General features: G+C 42.1%; 1 protein-coding gene and 1 non-coding gene across 6 annotated transcripts in view; one reads left to right on the forward strand and one right to left on the reverse strand.

Annotated features, from left to right (window-relative positions):
- Positions 1–1,121: 1,121 nt before the first annotated feature.
- On the reverse strand, positions 1,122–1,303 carry LOC139276633 (U2 spliceosomal RNA). The gene has a single exon (XR_011595967.1). It is a non-coding gene; the product is annotated as a U2 spliceosomal RNA (small nuclear RNA).
- Positions 1,304–5,151: 3,848 nt separating this feature from the next.
- LOC139276267 (integrator complex subunit 6-like) overlaps positions 5,152–18,995 on the forward strand; it is a 144,154-nt gene continuing 130,310 nt past the window's right edge. The window contains exons 1-4 of one of the 5 annotated variants that reach the window (XM_070894007.1): positions 5,152–5,534; positions 5,712–5,789; positions 6,614–6,763; positions 8,225–8,433. In XM_070894007.1, coding sequence (XP_070750108.1) covers positions 5,424–5,534; positions 5,712–5,789; positions 6,614–6,763; positions 8,225–8,278 — 393 coding nt within the window. In that variant the 5' untranslated portion in view covers positions 5,152–5,423 and the 3' untranslated portion in view covers positions 8,279–8,433. Of the gene's footprint in view, positions 5,535–5,711; positions 5,790–6,613; positions 6,764–8,224; positions 8,434–18,995 lie in introns of those variants that run through there. The other 4 variants (XM_070894008.1, XM_070894005.1, XM_070894006.1 and 1 more) reach the window with 4 other exon arrangements.

Genomic DNA, 18,995 nt, shown 5'->3' on the forward strand with positions numbered 1-18,995 from the left:
CTTGACTATGAGGGACTGTCTAAGAAGAAGATTTGATGGTAGAAGATGAACTAGATGGATCTTGGTCTTTTTTTGGTTAGCAATTCTTTTGTTCCACTATACATTGAGCAGAACAAGGCATGAGGCTGGAGAAGGTGAGAGGGGAATGTAAAGAGAACACTCGGCCGTGGACATCTCCTTGCTCTGGAAGACCAAAGTTTGTCTTTCACTGAGTTGATGGCTCTCCAGCAGCAGATGATGTCTGTCTCGGTGTGCGTCCCTGGGAACAGTCCGCAGAGCACAGAGTCCTGTGTTACAGAGCTGCTTGGGATGAACCTCATCAGCAACCACTGCATCTCATTCCAGACCTGCCTTGCAAAGGGGCAATCCCGAAGGAGATGGATGACAGTCTCGTCCGCACCACAGCCGACTCGGGGGCAGAGTGCCATGTCTCTGAAACCCCGGCTGTGCATGAAGGATCTGACCGCCAAACAAGCTACGTCTTGGTGCTTGTGTGAAAACTCTGGCGATGAGACATTCTGCCAAACGAGTTCTCTGCGGACACGGTCCATTTTCGATCTCCAGACGAAATGGGTAACTGCCACGGCACAGGAGCGGGGTATGGCCAGACCTGCGCCACGTACAACAACACCGAGAGTACCTCACTCCTGATGACCAGGTTCTTTCCTGCAATGGAGAGGGAGCGCAGCTTCCACTGTCCCAGTTTATGTTTGGCTTTAGCGATCGGCTCCTTCCAGTTTTTGGCGCACACCCCGTCCGCTCCGAACCATACTCCCAACACCTTCGGGTAATCTGACTTAACGGTGAACAAAATAAAGGATCGGTCGGCCCAGCTTCCAAAGAACATGGCCTCACTTTTGCTGTGATTAACCTTCGCCCCCGAGGCCAGTTCAAACTGGTCGCCGATTGTGAGCAATCTGCGGACAGACTGCGGATCCGAGCAAAAGAAGGGGTTGTATAAGAGAAAGTCTGGATTGGCTTTTACTTCATGGGGAAGGCCACATATTTTTTTTAAATTTCACATATGTGTGTCCATTTTTTTTTCATTCTTGTCAGATCAACTCCAGCGCCAAAGATCACTTTGCGCTACTACATTTGATCTTAGCCAAAAGGCTGAGATGGGAAGCTGCACCGTTCCTGGAAACACTGCAATACCAGGTCGATGCGTGAAGTGGACGGAGCAAGCCCCTGTTCCATCTCCCTGTTCCAAAAAACAATTTAATATTTGGTCCCCAGATAGGGGATATTAAACTGAAAAGAACAGATACTACACTTGATCTTAGCCAAAAGGCCGAGAAGCGATCTTCGTGTCCATTTACACAGGTCCAACTGTTGGTTTTCTCCACATGTTTGTTGTTGAGCAGAGGTTTATTGTACAACACATTCAATGGATGCAGCTTCTTGCTGATGGTATTGCGATTTCTGCAAATCTGTATGCTCTTGATTGGGGTTTTTCATCCAATGAGCAGCAAGACACAAATCAAAACTCAAATGTTGGAAATTTAAATAAGACTTGCATTTCTATAGAGTTTTTCATGACCTCAGAATGTCCCAAAGCGCTTTACAGTCAATTAAGTACTTTTGTAGTCACTGTCGTAATGTAGAAATAAGATCCGTCCTAATTTATGATCTTCAGGATGCTTTGCACAAGGGCAGATCAGGGATGAAGCAGAATGTGTAGCAGTTTCCCTTCAAATTATCTACTCTCCATACATGCTGACCTCGAAATCTAACAAGGCTAACCAACAACTTCCCAAAAGTCCCTGATAAAGTGCGACATCCCCACTGACACCTGGGAGTCCCTGGCCAAACACTGCCCTGAGTGGAGGAAGTGAATCCAGGAGGGCGCTGAGCACCTCGAGTCTCATTGCTGAGAACATGCAGAAATCAAGCACGGGCAGCGGTAGGGGCGTGCGGCAAACCAGTCCCACCCACCCTTTCCCTCAATGACTATCTGTCCCACCTGTGACAGGGACTGTGATTCTCATACTGGACTGTTCAGCCACCTAAGGACTCATTTTTAGAGTGGAAGCAAGTCTTCCTCGATTCTGAGGGAATGCTTATGATGATGAAAAGTCTCAAAGAGCTGACAATTCAAAAATAGGCCTGACATATGAAAACATGTAGTAACTGAAGTGGTCGGTAAATACAGCATTCTTTCACATGCATTGAAAGAGGAAAATAAAGCTTAAGTATATGAAAGCTTGAAGGGGAAATCCAAATGTTGAAGGCGCAAAATTGTTGATGTATTTCGAGGGAGCCCATGCTCCCTCAGAAAACAGTGAATTTTAATTTAAAAACAAAACATTTCGATTCATCTCCTGCCTGACAAGTATTAATTTTTAAATTCAAAAACAGAGAAAACAAGTGACATTTGGATTTTCAGCAGATGAACTAAATACTCACTTACTGAAAAATTACTTCAACAGTAACTCTCTCAACACCCAGTGCACAAAGGCATTCTACCTCTCTGGACCCAGTTTACAGAGACACAACACAACTGCAGTGCACACCCAACTGCACACCCGATCACTGAGGAACAGTCTCCTTCTCTGCCCACGTGTTCTGCCCTGGGGAAGGTCATAACTCAAGTCTCACTGATGGGCTTCTTGAGACACTTACTCTAGAAAAGCAGCCAAAGTGGTTTCCGTTGTCTTTCTCACAGTTTTTATCTTGGGAGTACCCTTTCCTAGTTGGGCTCCACCCACCCGCACCCACTGGACATCCAACCAGTATTCAGAGCTTGCTCTCTGGTCTCCATTCACTAGGGCTGTCCGTCTCAAACCAAACCCTTCTCCACTTGCTGGAGTTGTCTGGAACGGGGCTCCAACCCTACATCTACTGACTCAGAGGTGGGAAAGATAATTAAGCTGGTACTCTTCTGCATTCTGCCAGTTTAAGCTGTCACTCATGCTGATGGAATTCTAGGTTTTATTATAAAAAATATGGAATATAAAAGTCCAGTGGTAGTAATAAGCCCATATAAAATCTTAATTAAGCCTGAGCTGGAGTACTATCCCGTATTGAGCTCCACACTCTCGGAAGGATATTGAGGCTTTGGAGAGAGTACACATATTCACTGGGATGCGACCTGGTATGAGAAAATATAAACATAAAGACTTGAAAATTTGAATTTTTCATTAGAACAATGTAAATTATGGGATGATATATGTATTTAAAATTATAAAGTGATGGGGAAGAGTAGATAGAAGCAAACTGATTAAATGTAAAAGAGGACAGAAAAAAATTATTTATTGTGAAGCTGTGGAATTCACTTCCAGGGTTATTGGTTGAGACAGAAACTACATTAACGTTCAAGGTTGGATTGGATAGGTGGATGAGACTGAGTGTATGTGATTAGGACTGATTGCTCCTGCGGAGGTTAAATGTCGACATGGCTGGTTGGTCTGCACGTGTTCTAAATTCTATGCATTTCTACTATAGGGATGAGCTTTAATGCCTTTTCTTATTTTTATCTACCCTTATATGTTATATAGGGGTAGCTTGAGCTGAACACAAAATCCATAAATTCGGACTTGAACTCTCCCATATAGTTAGTGTTTGCTCGATCTAGCAGGATCCTTGGGGCTGTTTGCTGATTGAGGTTTGGGCTCAACTCAGTTTCAGACTAATAAAGTAAAAAGACTTGCATTTATATAGCACCTTTCACGCCCACCGGACATCTCAAAGGGCTTTGCAGCCAATGAAGTACTATTGGAGTGTAGTCATTGTTGTAATGTGGTAAACGCGGCAGCCAACTTGCACACAGCAAACTCCCACAAACAGCAATGTGATAATGACCAGATAAAACTGTTTTTGTTATGTTGATTGTGGGATAAATATTGGCCAGGACACCGGGGATAACTCGCCTGCTCTTCTTCAAAATCGTGGCATGGGATCTTTTGCGTCCAACTGAGAGGGCAGATGGGGCCTCGGTTTAATGTCTCATTTGAAAGACGGCACCTCCGACAGTGCACTCCCTCAGCACTGCACTGGAGTGTCAGCCTAGATTTTTTTATGTGCTCAAGTTCCCGGAGTGGGACTTGAACCCACAACCTTCTGACTCAGAGGTCACAGAGTCAGCTGACTAACGCACAAACTTTGGCTTATGGATCATCATGGTCACTCTTGTGGTGGGGTTCAGGCCCGGCCTAGTGTGGAGTCCTTGTTCATGGGGCCTGGAGCCGCATTGTGCACACTCTGATTTTCAACCCCACCAAAAAGGCTTTCGGGGGATGGGAGCTTGTCAGCTGGATTGGCTTCACAGTGAGGTGAATCTTATCGAAACATATATGATTATGAGTGGGCTTGACAAGGTGGATGCAGAGAGGATGTTTCCACTGGTGGGGGAGAGTAGACCTAGAGGGCATGATCTTAGGATAAGGGGCTGCCCATTTAAAAATGAGAAATTTCTTAAGAGGGTTGTAAATCTGTGGAATTCGCTGCTTCAGAGAACTGTGGAAGCCAGGACATTGAATAAATTTAAGACAGAGATAGACAGTTTCTTAACCGATAAGGGAATAAGAGGTTATGGGGAGTGGGAGGGGAAATGGACCTGAGTCCATGATCAGATCAGCCATGATCGTATTAAATGGCAGAGCAGGCTCGAGGGGCCGTATGGCCTATTCCTGCTCCTATTTCTTATGTTCTTATGTTCTATGTTCCAACAAAGGGAATTAAATCGTCGAATTAAATGAAATAGGTAAAGACAGACTTGTGACAGAGCTGCTCCAGTCTGGGCACCATTCCTGTGGGTCCTGGCACCTGGCGCTCTGCAACTGCCCTTCGCCCAGTGCGCATGTGTCGATATCTGGGCGGTTTGAAAAAAGCCGCACATGCGCAGACACACCGACTGACGTGTTCATTTTTTTCTCGCCCCCTCCACTCTACCTCACACACGGCGCGGGCATGCGCACAAGGAGCCTCGCTGGTTCCAATATGCAAACGAAAGGGGCTGGCCCCCACCAATGAGAGCCGGCGGTGGGTGGAAGGAGCGGTGTCACGTGACACCGGTGGGGGCAGGGGACTTAAAACGAGAAGCAAAGTTGTGCAGAGCTGCATTTAAGCGAGAGACAGGCACACGGTTGGAGTGGGGGTCGGGGGGGGAAAAATAGAGAAAAAAAATAACCCGAGAGGCCGGTGGGGGATTGTGTGTGCGAGGGAAGGGAGCGGTCCCCCGGATCTCGGGGGAACGCAGGGGGGGGGGTGGAAGGGAGGGGGTGACAGACAGACACAACAGGGCAGAGACCCTCACACCCCCCTCAACCCCTCCGAAAGTTGAGCCCTCGGTGCCCAGCTGGCTAAAGGAGCCGAGGCTCCGCTCCCGAGTGCGATCACCCCGCAAATCCCAAGGCCTCCTCCTGGTCGACGGTGGTCTGATTACATTACACCCCCCACCCACCCCCTAACTCACCCCCACCATCATGCCCATCTTACTTTTCCTCATAGACACGTCCGCCTCCATGAGCCAGCGCACCCATCTGGGCACCACCTACCTGGACATAGCCAAAGGCGCGGTTGAAACCTTCATGAAGGTAAAAAGGGAATTAAAAGCAATGGGAGTTTGTGTGTGTGTGTGTGTGTGTGTGGCGAGTGTGGGGGGGAAAGACAGGCCTCAGGCCCCGCGCTGACGCCGAATGCGATGCGGCGGTCCGATCCTAACTTGTCTTCTCTCTCTCTCTCCCTCCATCTTACTACCCGTTTTTAAACAGCTGCGAGCCCGCGACCCTGCCAGCCGGGGGGACAGGTACATGTTGGTGACCTTCGACGAGCCGCCATACGGTATCAAGGTAAACCCGCGCCCTTGTTGTTGTTGTTGCTGGGCTTTTATTGTGATTGTAATGTTGTGTTTGAGGAGAGGGGTTTCCTCATCTCCGCTCAGGCACCGTCAACATGGCCGACATTTTCCTCTGATGCACAATTGCGGATGATATGTGAGGGGTGTGGGGGGAGATGGCTTTACGATGGACACGCCGCCTTATTTAGCATAAAAGGGAGGGGAGGATGATGTGAAGAAACTTAACTTGGACAGTTTCAAAAATGTCTAAATCGACTTTATAGTGAATATAAGTGTAGTGCGAAACGCCTTGGTGACTCATTTTCACAAGGGTGTGTGACACTTAAAGGGGGAACGGCGGACTGAATCAAGTGCCCAGATTTTCCTCTTGAATGGGGAAGGGCATTCTTGAGACGAGAAGCCAGACTTTCTCAAATGGGAAGGATGGTCGAAGCCAAATGCTTTTTGTTTAAAATGACTCCTTCCAATTTTTATATTATTACAAAAGTTACTTTAAATAATTTCGAGTTACATGTAGATCCCAGTATTGGGTCTGACGCTTGCTAAACCAAGTTGTGATGTTGCTGACAAGGTAAGTCTTGGAGCAGCTCCATTGAAAATAGAGGAGCTGTGATTTTTGAGCCTGAGTCTATTAAAATGTGTTGTATTTTCAACTTTTATTAATGTTATTATGAAGTTACTAATCTTTCACAAATTTCTATACCTTTTCTGTATTGATATCCTGCTAAAATGACCTGGCTCCCTGCAACTTAAGTGATGAAAGAATTGGAAGAATTCTGAACAGAGAAAGCATGACTGAAATTTTTTATTTTTCAGGCTGGCTGGAAGGAAAACCATGCAACGTTCATGAACGAATTGAAAAATCTTCAAGCTGTAGGATTATCAACTCTTGGCCAGTCTTTAAGGACATCCTTTGATTTATTAAATTTAAATAGATTAGTTACTGGAATAGACAACTATGGGCAGGTATGTTTAACACAAGCAAAAATATATAATAATTCTACAAAATATAATTTGAACCCTCTACGGATATAGGTGCAATAAAAATCCCTATAACCATTCCTTTCACAGTTGTGAATGCAGGAAACCACTTGGACGGAATTGGGGGAAACAAATCAAGAGACATTAGCCTATATTTGGGTAGTTCAGCAATTTGTTTACCCTTCTTCCCTGCCCCTCCCAATTGTTACAGATTAAACATGCTGCCTGGCGTGGTACTTTGTCAAGCAGAACAGAAAGATCCCAAGGCCTGGTTTTTGTTCTGAGGTCAGTTATCTGATCACAGGGTGGTAGTATAATGCTGCCCCCCTGCTAAGGGATGGAGAAGTTATTCGAATAGTAATACAATAATCCATGCTGCAACCTTCATGTGCGTGGACAAGATTGACCTGGAAAGTTCAATACTGCAGCTCGCTGTCCTTCTATGTGAAGAATGACTGTTGGATGGAGGCTGCACCTGTGGGGTGCTATCCCAACATGATACTTCCAGGAGAGGAGGGGAGAAATTGTAGACCAAGAATTTAGTGGGGTATGAGTGATGAAGTTTTGCATAAGAGGAGCACTGGTAAGTAGTGGGCCATAAGTCTTTCTGTTGAATTCACCATATTCTTAGATTGCCTCTGGCTATTTAAGTCATCACACATGCTGTGGCTCCCCCGCTGACTGAGAATTTGTCTAATGAGTAGCTGACCCATAGAGATCAGGAAGTCCTTGGTTTGATCCCTGCTGCTATTCGCTGAGTTAGCCTCCATGTCCCTGAAGGGATAACTATTGGTGTTCCAGCTGATATTGCCATGCAATGGCCTCAGCTGGACATGGATAGAGTGAGAATGTGATCGGGCGTGACTATGATCTGGCCCCCATTCCAGCAGTCGACCAGCCTGTTGATTCTGGCTGTTGAGGTAAATGCATTAATAATGGCCACTTGGGAATGTTACTGAAAGTAACTGCCAACAGCAGAACTGTATCCAAGCAAAAAGTCTTCGGGAGGCGGGAAAACAAAATCTAGTGCGTGTTGGGTGAAAAGAGAAAATTGTGCTTGAATGTGTCCGTTCGCCTTACAACTTTAGTGAATCTTCTACAGCTGGATGAAAATTGAAATATAAGCATTTAAAACTTGAATTTCCATCCTACAATGTCACGTTTATAAAAAAAAAATCAACTTCTATAGATCAGATTAACACTTGGGCGCACAGGAGATTACTTCCAAACTTCTTGTCACACCACATTCTTAAAACTTTTTTTGTGTGTGCACATTATCTCCATTTCTTAACTTTGCTGTCTCCAAAGCTGCATATACTGGCCTCTGGCAGAGGACATGTGGTAACTATAGATCTCTTCACTGTGGTCAGCCAGTGTGTACACACAGGAATTGAACACGTACCAGATATGTAACTGCTGATTATTTCTGTCTCCTTCTTGACTTAGCACCATCCCTCTGCTGATCTGCATTTGATGGCAACGATGGGCAACTATAACTAAAGCACCAATGTTCTGAGGTTGGCATTGAAACCGGTGTCTTAGCATCAATGCATTGTGCTCCTAGGTTGATTTAAGTATAAACTTTAACTGCTGGTAAAATTGCATTCTACATCGTGTTCCCTAGCATGTAACAAGTAAACATTCAAATATTTGAACCATAAGTTTTTTTTTGTGCCTGAAACATTGCAGTTGATTTGGGTTCATGATGATCCAGCTGAAGATGGCTTGTGTATATTTGTGCGTTCAAGTCAAATATACCGATAATGCTTGATCACCAGTTACTGTAGACCATGACAGCTTGAAAGATTTTGTATTTTTCAAGTTACCCATGGCTAGTTATCAGGGAATCTGTTGGGGAAGGATCTGATCGTAAAAACCATGTGGTTCTCTTTTTTTTTAAAAAACACAAGACCCATCTTGAAAATACAGTTCTATCTCCAGTATAAGTGACAAAACCGACCTATTTTGTAATTTATTCCTTTATCCTGTTTCTTCAAATTTTCTTTGACCTTTTTTAAACATGTAAAAGAATGGAGGCAAAATATTGAAGTACTTTATGCTTATTTATGAATAGCTTGCTTATTTAAAGAACATTTATGCTAGTGTTGGTAAACAAATGCATTTTGGAGAGGGGTGAATTTACGCTCACCAATGCCTGTGATAGAACATAGTCAGTTTTCAGCATTGAGCAAGATTGTCTGTGCTTGATTCTGCACTAGATTCCAAAGATGACAGGACAGAGTTCCAACTCCTTCTTTCATTTTTCCAAATGCTGCTTTAAAGAAGGATTAAATATCTGAAATGACATATTTCCTTTCACTGGCATTAAAAAAAATTCTTCCTGCCTTGGCACCCGAGTTGTGTACTGTTCAAGACTCTGCCAATCCAGGTCTTGAGCTGGCCACGATTGCATAATGGAAGATCTGCTTGGGAAGGCTTATTGATGGATTACAAACCTATTTCCTCCTTTTTAACCCCACCCATTGGCCCTAAAAAGCTTCACTCAGATGAGTTTTGCAAGCCTTCTGCTCCATGCTGCTTTGTCTATAGTTTGCAATTGACATATGTAGTGACTATTTAGGTTTGAAGAAATTCTCATGTAAGTCACACCTCATCATTTTTAATCCTCTGGAAGTTGTGGAAAACAGAGATAAGCACATTTTGTTCAAATTTCCTTGCTCAGCAAAAAGAACAACTTGAGGCTTTGCGTGATGAGGCTTTAAGTAATTAAACTACTTAAATGACTTCATTCTGTAAGACACTGGCTTCCTTTCAAATATCTTGCAGTGAATCAAGCAATATTTGGACCTGAATAACTTTAAAATTCTTTATGGAGTGCTACAAGGCTGGCTTGATTTTGTTTTCATTCCTTTCCCCACCACATTTCTCCCATGCCTTACTTCAGTGGCCTCCATTATCTGGTTCAAGTAGCCATTCTAAACGAGGGAGCCCAGACAGTGAATTTGGGTGGATTATTCAACCACAAGGCATCACAGCTGAGTTTGATCCCACCCTTGCCTCAACATTGATGTGGACTTTGAGCAAGTGTCACCAGAGTGTGATCTGAGGTCAACTGGAGTGCCCTGCTTGTCCTAGCTGAGATTAGCTAACTGGCACAGTCTGTATGGCTCAGCTATTTACTAAATTAACCATCTGCATTAATTGGGGAAGCTTCACCAGATTGACATTCATGGAAGGCTCAAAATACACGGGCATTAATATCAACAGCTTACAGTGTAGTTTTTGAAGATGTACACTGAGGTCCTATTGGGAATTACATGCCAATAGATAAAGGGAATGCTTCTCTAGTCATGGTGAGTAAAGATACATTGATCCTATTGTCAATAATATGCCATAACTGCCACTCGGCAATGGAAGAACCTTTAGTTCACACTAGACTTATATTACATTGATGTCTTTACCAATCATTTAAAATTGGACTAAGAAGCTGCACTCATGAGCAGGAGTTTAAACTTGGGCACGCTCAGAAAGCAGAGGCTCATCCAGGAGTCCTGACTCATCACCGGCTGTTTCAATTCAGACACCCAGATTCTGGACATGCTCATGATGCTAAGTTATTGGAGTCTGCCATTTGGTTATGGAACCATACAGCAAGAAAGAAAATTGGAGGGGGTGAAAATAATTGGCTTTGCTCAGAGCTGCTGTAGGCATTATGGATACTAAGTTATACTGATGAGTGATCCAGGTTTGATCTCTGTTCTGTGCTTGGCTGGTCTTGGATGGATGGGATGGTACATTTGGCTTCAGCTCAAGGGAGGGGGAACATTTCAGCTGGGGCACTCTGATTACCGGTGAGAAAATGCTTGTGTGGATCTGTTTAGGCTGTGATGCCTCAGGTGACATGGACTACAGATGCTCACTGCTAATGCTCACTGTCAGTGCTCACTGTCAGTGCTGTCAATACTCACTGTCAAAGCTCACAGCTGGCCACTTGGATCAAGTACTGGGGGGCGGGGGTGGTTGGTGCTTGTGGGCCTCCACTCCAGCAAGAGTCAATGATCTTGGGGCAAAAAAGAGGGGAGTATGTGGCAGAATAAAGATTAAAATCCACCTCTTTCTCCTCTTTCCTCTGTCCTCCGCCCCCCCCCCCCCCCCCCATTTAAAAAGAACAAAATAGGTAACTGTAAGTAGTGATTCGTCATTGTCCTCCTAAACAGTATGCTTGCAAAAAATTTTGAACGAAATAAGTAATGTGGGTTTGGAATATTTTTACCCAGCTGGTTAGAGAGGAGATGATCTACCCTTCTGCACAGGCAGCTTTGATATTTCAGATCTATTTCCTATTTCCCCTGCCTCTCCTACAATGTGGAAACTTTACCTTGACCTTCCAAGGGCCACAGGCTGTGGACTGTGCTTGTCTGTTTGACTGGCATCAATACTGCTCCACGATGGACCAGCGGGAGATGTCTGCTAGAGGAGTGGGCGGGCAAATGGATGTCTTGTAATGATACCTTTTAACTTGACTTCACTGAGCTGGGTGGATTTTACAGTTGATCAGTCCAAGAGCTTGGAAATAACACGTCTCTTAACGCGGTAGATTTAGTGTGCAGTACAACGACACTGGATTTAGAATAAACATGTTAATCGCTGTTGGATTGAAATACTTGGTAAGATCGTGAGATGTGCATTCCATCCAGTTTGCACTATATTGAGTGCTGCCAGACTTGGCACAGCTACCTTAGAGTGACAAGGTATCAGTGATCAAAGCATGGTTGCAATGCCAGTAATGGTGTTGGAAGCCTCATTGCTTAACTAAATTGTTGAAACTTTAGTTAGAATTATTAATGCAGTATGCTCAATTTTCCATGATTTTTACAGTGCATGAGACAACTTTTATGTTTTATAAAGAAAAAAATGCTGAGTATAAAGTTGTAACATAAAATCACAATCGATAGAAATTGCTGTCAACGAAAGGAAAATCTTCTGGTTGAGTAGGCCCGACTGAGATGTCATGTGGTCTGCAACATTTTGCTGCAGCTGGACAATGGCCATCAGGTGAGAGTTTTTCTTACGGGGCAAGACTTTTTGAACAAACATGGGTGATGCCTAGTTTGTCCTTGCAATCTTGAGGTCATACATGGCCTCCTTGTGTCAACCCTATGATGTGAAGAGCATTCCTCACTGCATGTACAACTTCCCCATGACTGCAAATGTCCAGTTTTCCCTGTGTGCTAAGTACTTGGGAACTGTCTTCACTTTAGACTGGTGAACTGCACTTTTCCTCATTTCTGGCAGCTATTAAATCCCTTTTTCATTTGAATGAAGGCCCTGTGTAACTTTCTAAATTCCAAGTCTCACTCCAGTTCATACAGCTGATTATCGACAGTTTATATTTGTAAATCTTTATGAAAAACATCATCATTAAATATTAGAATTAGAAGTAAGTGTATTCCAACCCCTCTGGTTGGCATAGGAAGGAACCAATACTGTGACCATCACTCTTGTATTGTATAGTCTGGTTTACAGTACTCATCTGAAATCCATTAATTGAAAATATGCAGGTTTGCCCATTGTTATCTGCCTGTCTCCTTTTCAAGTATTTCCCAGTGGTAAAGCAAAATTGATGCCTATTATATATATTTTTGTCACCAGTAATCTGCTTTATTGTCATCAGTATGAAACAAATTTTTAGTTCAGCATGTCACCTTTCACTATCTCGGTTTTTAAAGTAATTTTCATTATCAAATGTTTTTGTAGAATTCATTGATGTTTGTAATGCAAGAAATAGGCCAAGTATTTATCTACAAACTAGTACAGGGTAATCCAATTCTGTGACTGCTTTAAGGAGTAGATTCTCTGGTGGAGATGGAGTATCAAATTGGCATGTCTGTCTGAGATCTGAGGCTTACAATTTTTAAAAAACTTTTTAAACGTGCAGACTGATGGATTTTTAAAAAAATGCTGTTTTTCAACTAGCTCACCATCGGTATAAAAAATATATTTGCGAGCTTCACATCACCCTCGTCAAAAGCACAGAAATCTTCACCTTGCATTCAGGTTGCCTCTGTTCCCAGAATTCTCCTGCAGTAATTTGAGCTCCATAAAACAATATGAATGAATGATTGACTTCAACCAGAGACCAGCTGGGAGGTGGGTGGAGCAGTAGGAGATTTGATAAAGTATAGTCAGTGTTTTATTGCAGTGCTGGAGTTCTATAATCTGAATTAATGATACAGGTTCAGACTTTCAATGCAGTGCAAAGTGTAATGTCTCCAGCATCATGTCTGAAAATATTTAAAGTTTGTATTTATTTAGAACTTTTGTAAAATTGCACTGAGACAAAGGCAGAAGTCAAGCAATGCTTTTCATACAAGTGTAAATGTCCCAGTGCTGTCATTTCAAGGTATGATGAAAGATGAGCAACTTGGGTTTATATCAGTCCGTGGTCATTGAATGCTGTCTTTATCCCAGGGGTGCTTTGTGATCCATTAATTTTTCCTTTAAGTTACAACCTATGTGGGATTTCTTTTCAGCACCCAAGTTTGTTTTTCAATCAAGCCCACCATTGCCCAATACTAAACATTTCCTACACAAATGTAAGGAAGCAAGATCTATACAGTACAACAGATCTCCTTTTAACGTGCAGTGCTTTTTGTATCACAAAACCAATAAAGTACAGCTACATTTTAGTGTACATAACATGTCCATACATCTGGAAAAATGTGCCCAAATTTGTTCTTGTCAAAAACTGGCATTAGATAGATTGAATTTCTGTAGAATGTTTATCCTTTTAGTAGAGTAATTTTATCGCTGTTTTTGTGAAATTGTGAAGACATGTACCTTTCCATTCCCACAATTTTATAACAAAATCGAAGTAACTAACTTTTCAAACTTGGATTCCAGTAAGTTCAGTCATTAACAACAACCTTTTATCTACCAATTCTGGGTTGAAGATTTGCAGTTGAGTTTGGAATTTCGTTGGGCAGGGCAGATCAGGAGGAAATCAGTTGAGGTCATCTTGAAACTAATTCTCTCAAATGTCTGGTTATATTGCTGATTATACTTTTTCACATCCCTTGGTTGTTTCTTTCCCTTTCTCAAGGGGAAGGCTTGATGGGCTAAGTCGTCTCCTCATTCTTGACCTCTGTTTACTCACGTGTTGTGCTGAGATACATCACTGTCTTCGTGTACCTTATCCAACTGGCTATTTGTGTGTGAACCAAGATAGTATGTGTTATCAGGCTATTTGAGTATGGAATGGAGGGAGAAAGATTACCATCACAATTGGGCCCAAGGCAATCTTCAATGATGTCCATCCCTACATTTATGCAGCAATGATTGGAAGCAGATTTTTTCTCGTGTCTCGCCCCCACCCCAGGTTGCCAGCCTAAAGGCCAAAGGCTGATTGTGGTATTGTTGCTGTTGCCCTGATGAGATCGGCTAACTCTGCACAAACCAAGCATCAAATCAAGCAGGGGCTAGATCTGTAATGGCCCAGTACCAACACCAGGTACTGGACTATACTTATTTACGCAATAAGCCATTGGGGGAGCTACTGCTTCACTTGTTGCGATTTTAATGCCAAAATTTAGTGCACTGGAATGAAGGGGCCCTTCATTAGTCATTCTTGCCTTAATCTCTGCCTGAAACAGACTGAGACTTTGATTCCAAATATACTGATTTAAGCAAAAGCAACTAGTTTCATTTTATGTAGAGCTTCTTCATAATCTTGGGACTTCCCAATAAATTTCACATCCAATGCAATACTTGAAATGCAGTCACATTTGTGTCGGCAAATTGAGCATCCAGCTTGTGCATGACCAGACCCCATGAATGAATTGTTTTTTGTGTGTGTGTGTGTGTGTGTGTGGTGGTTGAGGGAGGTATGCTGGCCAAGACACTGGTAGAACTTAGAATTTACAGCACAGAAACAGCATTTGGCCCAACTCATGCTGGTATTTATTTTCCACACATGAGCCTCCTTACATTATTTCCTTCATCTCATCCTATCAACAAATCCTTCTATTCCTTATTCCCACTTGTACTTATTTAGCTTCCCTTTAAATGTATCTATGCTATTCGTCTCAGCCACTCCATGTGGTAGCGAGTTCCACATTCTCACCAGTCACTGAGTAACGAAGTTTCTTCTATTATTGAATTTATTAGTGACTATCTTGTATTTATGGCCTCTACTTTTGGATACTTTCAAGTGGAAATATCTTTACATCAACTTCTTGTTCTTTGAATAACACCAAAGGATCTCTTGCATCCACCTGAGCAGCCAGATGGCACCTTAGTTTAGTGTCTCAGCTGGAGGATGGCACTTCTGACATTGCAGCACTCCTGTACATTCTAGTTTAGACTGAGCAATATTAACATCATAAATGTTCCATAAAAGTAAAAGTTACCTTGCCACACAGATTTCAAAAATTGATTGCAGTTAAATTATAACTTTGGGACTGAAATTATTTCATTACAATCCAGTGTTTATTAAAAAAAAAACCCTTGCTGTTTTCTAAATGATTTCATTGCATGTGCCAGCTGGCAACTATGCCTTACCCTTGCTCCGCTCCCCAGAAATGTTTGGGGAGAAAAAGTGTTTTTGTGCGTTGGATGACTCAAATGGTCTCAACTGCTTAATATGGCTTTCCTATTTTTTATGACTTAAAATGGGTTTAAAAAATGCATTTATTTAGAAGGGAGTTGATTAGTAATCCAGAGGCCTGGACTAATCCAGAGAATGAGTTCAGATTGCATTAGGCAGTTTGGGAATATGAATTCAGTTTTCAAAAATCTGGTAATAGTAAAAGTGATCATGAAGCTGTTTAATTGTTGTAAAAATCCAACTGATTCACCAATGCCCATTAGATAAGGAAACCTGCTGCTCTTGCCTAGTCTGGCCAATATGCGGCTCCAGTCCCACACCAATATGTTTGACAATTCACTGCTATCTGAAGTGGCCCAGCAAGCTGCTTCAGTTGTTTTAAACTGCACCATCATTACAATATTAGTAAGAGAGAATGTAGATAAGGGAAAGCAATTGGCAGAGAGTACGGAAAGAATTAAGGAATAAGAGAGGACTTAAAACTTTACTAGGAGTTGTCTATTGGCTTCCTGATGGCAGCAATGAAATGGCAGAATGTGGTAATTCAGTGATTCGAGAGAATTTTAGAAAAAGCACAGTTTTAATGGGAGACTTTAATTTTCATATGAATTGGGAAGAGCAGAGTAGCTGAAGTCCGAAAAGCAGTGAATTTCTTGAGTGCATTCAAGATAGTTTTCTGGAGCAATATGTGCTAGAACCAACAAGAGGGCAGGCCATACTAGATTTTGTAATGAGCCAGATTTAGTTAATGATGGAACTGTAGGGGTACATTTATCCAACAGTGATAAGTGTCAGCTGTGGCTCAGTGGGTAGCACTCTTTCCTCTGAGTCATAAGGTTGGGGGTTCAAGTCGCAGTCCAGGGACTTGAGCACAGAAAAAATCTAGGCTGACAGTCGGCCTAGATTTTTTTTTTGGATGAACTGAACTGTCTGCGCGCTCAAGTGGACGTAAAAGATTCCACGGCACTCTCGGAGAAGAACAGGGGATTATCCCTGGTGTCCTGGCAAATATCTATCCCTCATTCAACATACCAAAAAAAACATTATCTGTTCATTATCACATTGCTGTTTGTGGGAGCTTGCTTGTGTGCAAATTGGCTGCTGTGTTTCCTAAAAAGTACTTCATTGGCTGTGAAACACTTTGAGACGTCCGGTGGTCGTGAAAGGCGCTACATAAATCCAAGTCGTTCTTTATAATATCAAATTCAATGTTCAGTTTGAAAATGAGAAACTTAAGTTACTGAGAATCTAGAGGCTAACTTTAACTGGATGAGACCGAAACTGATAACAGCAAACTGGTCAAAACTGTTGTTGGGTAGAACAACAGATGAACAGTGGGAGGTGTTCAAAAAATTTTTTTAGCTTAATATAGGACCAGTATATACCTCCTAAGAGGAAAGAGATCCACATAGAAAATAAGAGCCATGGGTGACAGATGGGGGTAATATTGCAAATTAAAATAAGAAAATGGCAGAATTGTTGAATAATTATTTTGGCAGTTTTCACAGTAGAGGAAGAGGACAATATACCTGCTATTCCAGGGAAATTAATAATGAATCAAGGCCTGGAAACTCATTAAAGTTAACATAAGCAAGGTAACAGTATTATAAAATTGAGTGGCACTAAAGACTGATGATGTCCATCCCAGAGTTTTAAAAGGAAGTAGGTGAGGAAATTGCAGATGCCTTTAGCCATAATTTTCCAAAGCATTCTTGATTCAGGAATTGTTCCTTTTTTCGATTGGAAAATTGCAAGTATCACTCCATTACTTAAGAAAGGTAAGAACAAGAAACCAGGAAATTATTGACCTGTTGGTGTAACATCTGTTGTGTGGAAGTTATTGGAATCTCTAAGGACAGAGTGATTGAGCACTTTGAGAAATTTGAGCTGATTAGAGAGAGCCAACATGGATTTGTAAAAGGTACAAACATAATTGAATTTTTTGAGGAAGTAATTAATGTAGTAGTCAGGGGAATGTCTATGGATGTAGTTTATATGGACTTCCAAAGACATTCGATAAGGTTCCATGTAACCAAACTGTTAGCTAAAATTGAAGCTCATGGAATTTAAGACAAATTATTGACCTTGTTACATGCATACATAGAATTACATTGAATGTACAGCGCAAAAACAGGCCATTTGGCTCAACTGGTCTGTCAGTGTTTATGCTGTACACGAACCTTCTCCCGCCTCTCTTCATCTAACCTTATCAGCATTATCTTCTGTTTCTTTCTCCCATATGCACTTATTTAGCTTCTCCTGAAATGCATCTATGTGATTCACGTAACTCATGGTAGCAAGTTCCACATTCTAACCATTCTTTGGGTAAAGAAGTTTGGGAGATTGGTTAGACAGTAGAAGAGAGTAGGGAAAATGGCTATGTACTTCAATTGGAAGCAAATGACTAAGGATTTATGCTGGAGCCTCAACTTTGCACTATTATTAATGCCTTGGATAACGCAATAGAGAGCCATATGTCAAAGTTGGCCAATGAGACAAAGATTGTGTCATAGTAAGTAGATGGGAGCATAACATTACAAAGACATTGATAGATTAAGTGAGAGGGTGAAACTGGCAGATGCATTTCAATGCAGGTAAGTGTGAGGTCATCCATTTTGGACCAAAAAAGGGGAGATTTGAGTATTCTTTAAATGGTGAAAAGCTAGGAATACTGGAGGCCCAAAGAGATTATGGGGTCCATGTGCACAGATCACTAAAATGTAGTGGTACAAAAAATAATTAAGGCGAATTGAATGTTAGCCTTTATAAATGGAGGACTAGAATATAAAGGTGAGGATGATTTTCTGCACTTATCCAAAGCCCTGGATCAACGACATGGAATAGTGTGTAAACTTCTGGACATCACACCTATTTAGAAAAGATATATTGGCCTTGGAAAAATTGCAGCGCAGCTTCACCAGAATGTTGTTAGGGCTCTAAGGGTTAGATTATGAAGAGAAATTACATAAACTAGGCTTGTATTCCCTGGAATATAGAAGGTGATTTGATTGAAGTTTTTTGGTGAATTGATAGATGTAGATAGAAAATGTTTTCCACTGGTGGGGAAGTCTTGGACAAAGGGACATTACCTTAAAATCAGAGCCAGGTCATTCAGGAGAGAAGTTAGGAAACAAAAAGGTGGTAGGTGTGTGGAACTCAAAAAAAAAAGCAGTAGATGCTAGCTCAATTAATACTTTTAACTCTTGAGTTTGATAAATGTTTGCTAGCTAAGGGTATTATGGGATATGAAGCCAAGGCGGGTGGATGGAATTAGAATACAAATCAGCCATGATCTCATTGAATGGTGGAACAGGCTCGAGGGGCTGAATGGTCCAATGTTTTTCTGTTCCTACCACCATATCAGGGCACCTGGGGATGGGCAATAAATGCTGGCCTTGCCATTGGCGCCCATGTCCTGAGAATGATTTAAAATAAAAAGCACTGTTCACATCCTCGGATTGTCCCAAAGTATTTCGAAGCCGGTTAAGTACTTTTTTTTGAAGTAGTCACTGTTGTAATGTAGGTACACGTGAAACCCATTTTGTGCACAGCAAGGTCCCACAAACACCAATGAGATAATAACCAGCTAATCTGTTAGTAATGTTGGGTTGAGGGATAAATATTGATGAGGACTCCCCTGTTTTATTTTGG

This window comes from Pristiophorus japonicus, chromosome 11 (genome assembly GCF_044704955.1).
Source record: "Pristiophorus japonicus isolate sPriJap1 chromosome 11, sPriJap1.hap1, whole genome shotgun sequence".
Taxonomy (NCBI): domain Eukaryota; kingdom Metazoa; phylum Chordata; class Chondrichthyes; family Pristiophoridae; genus Pristiophorus; species Pristiophorus japonicus.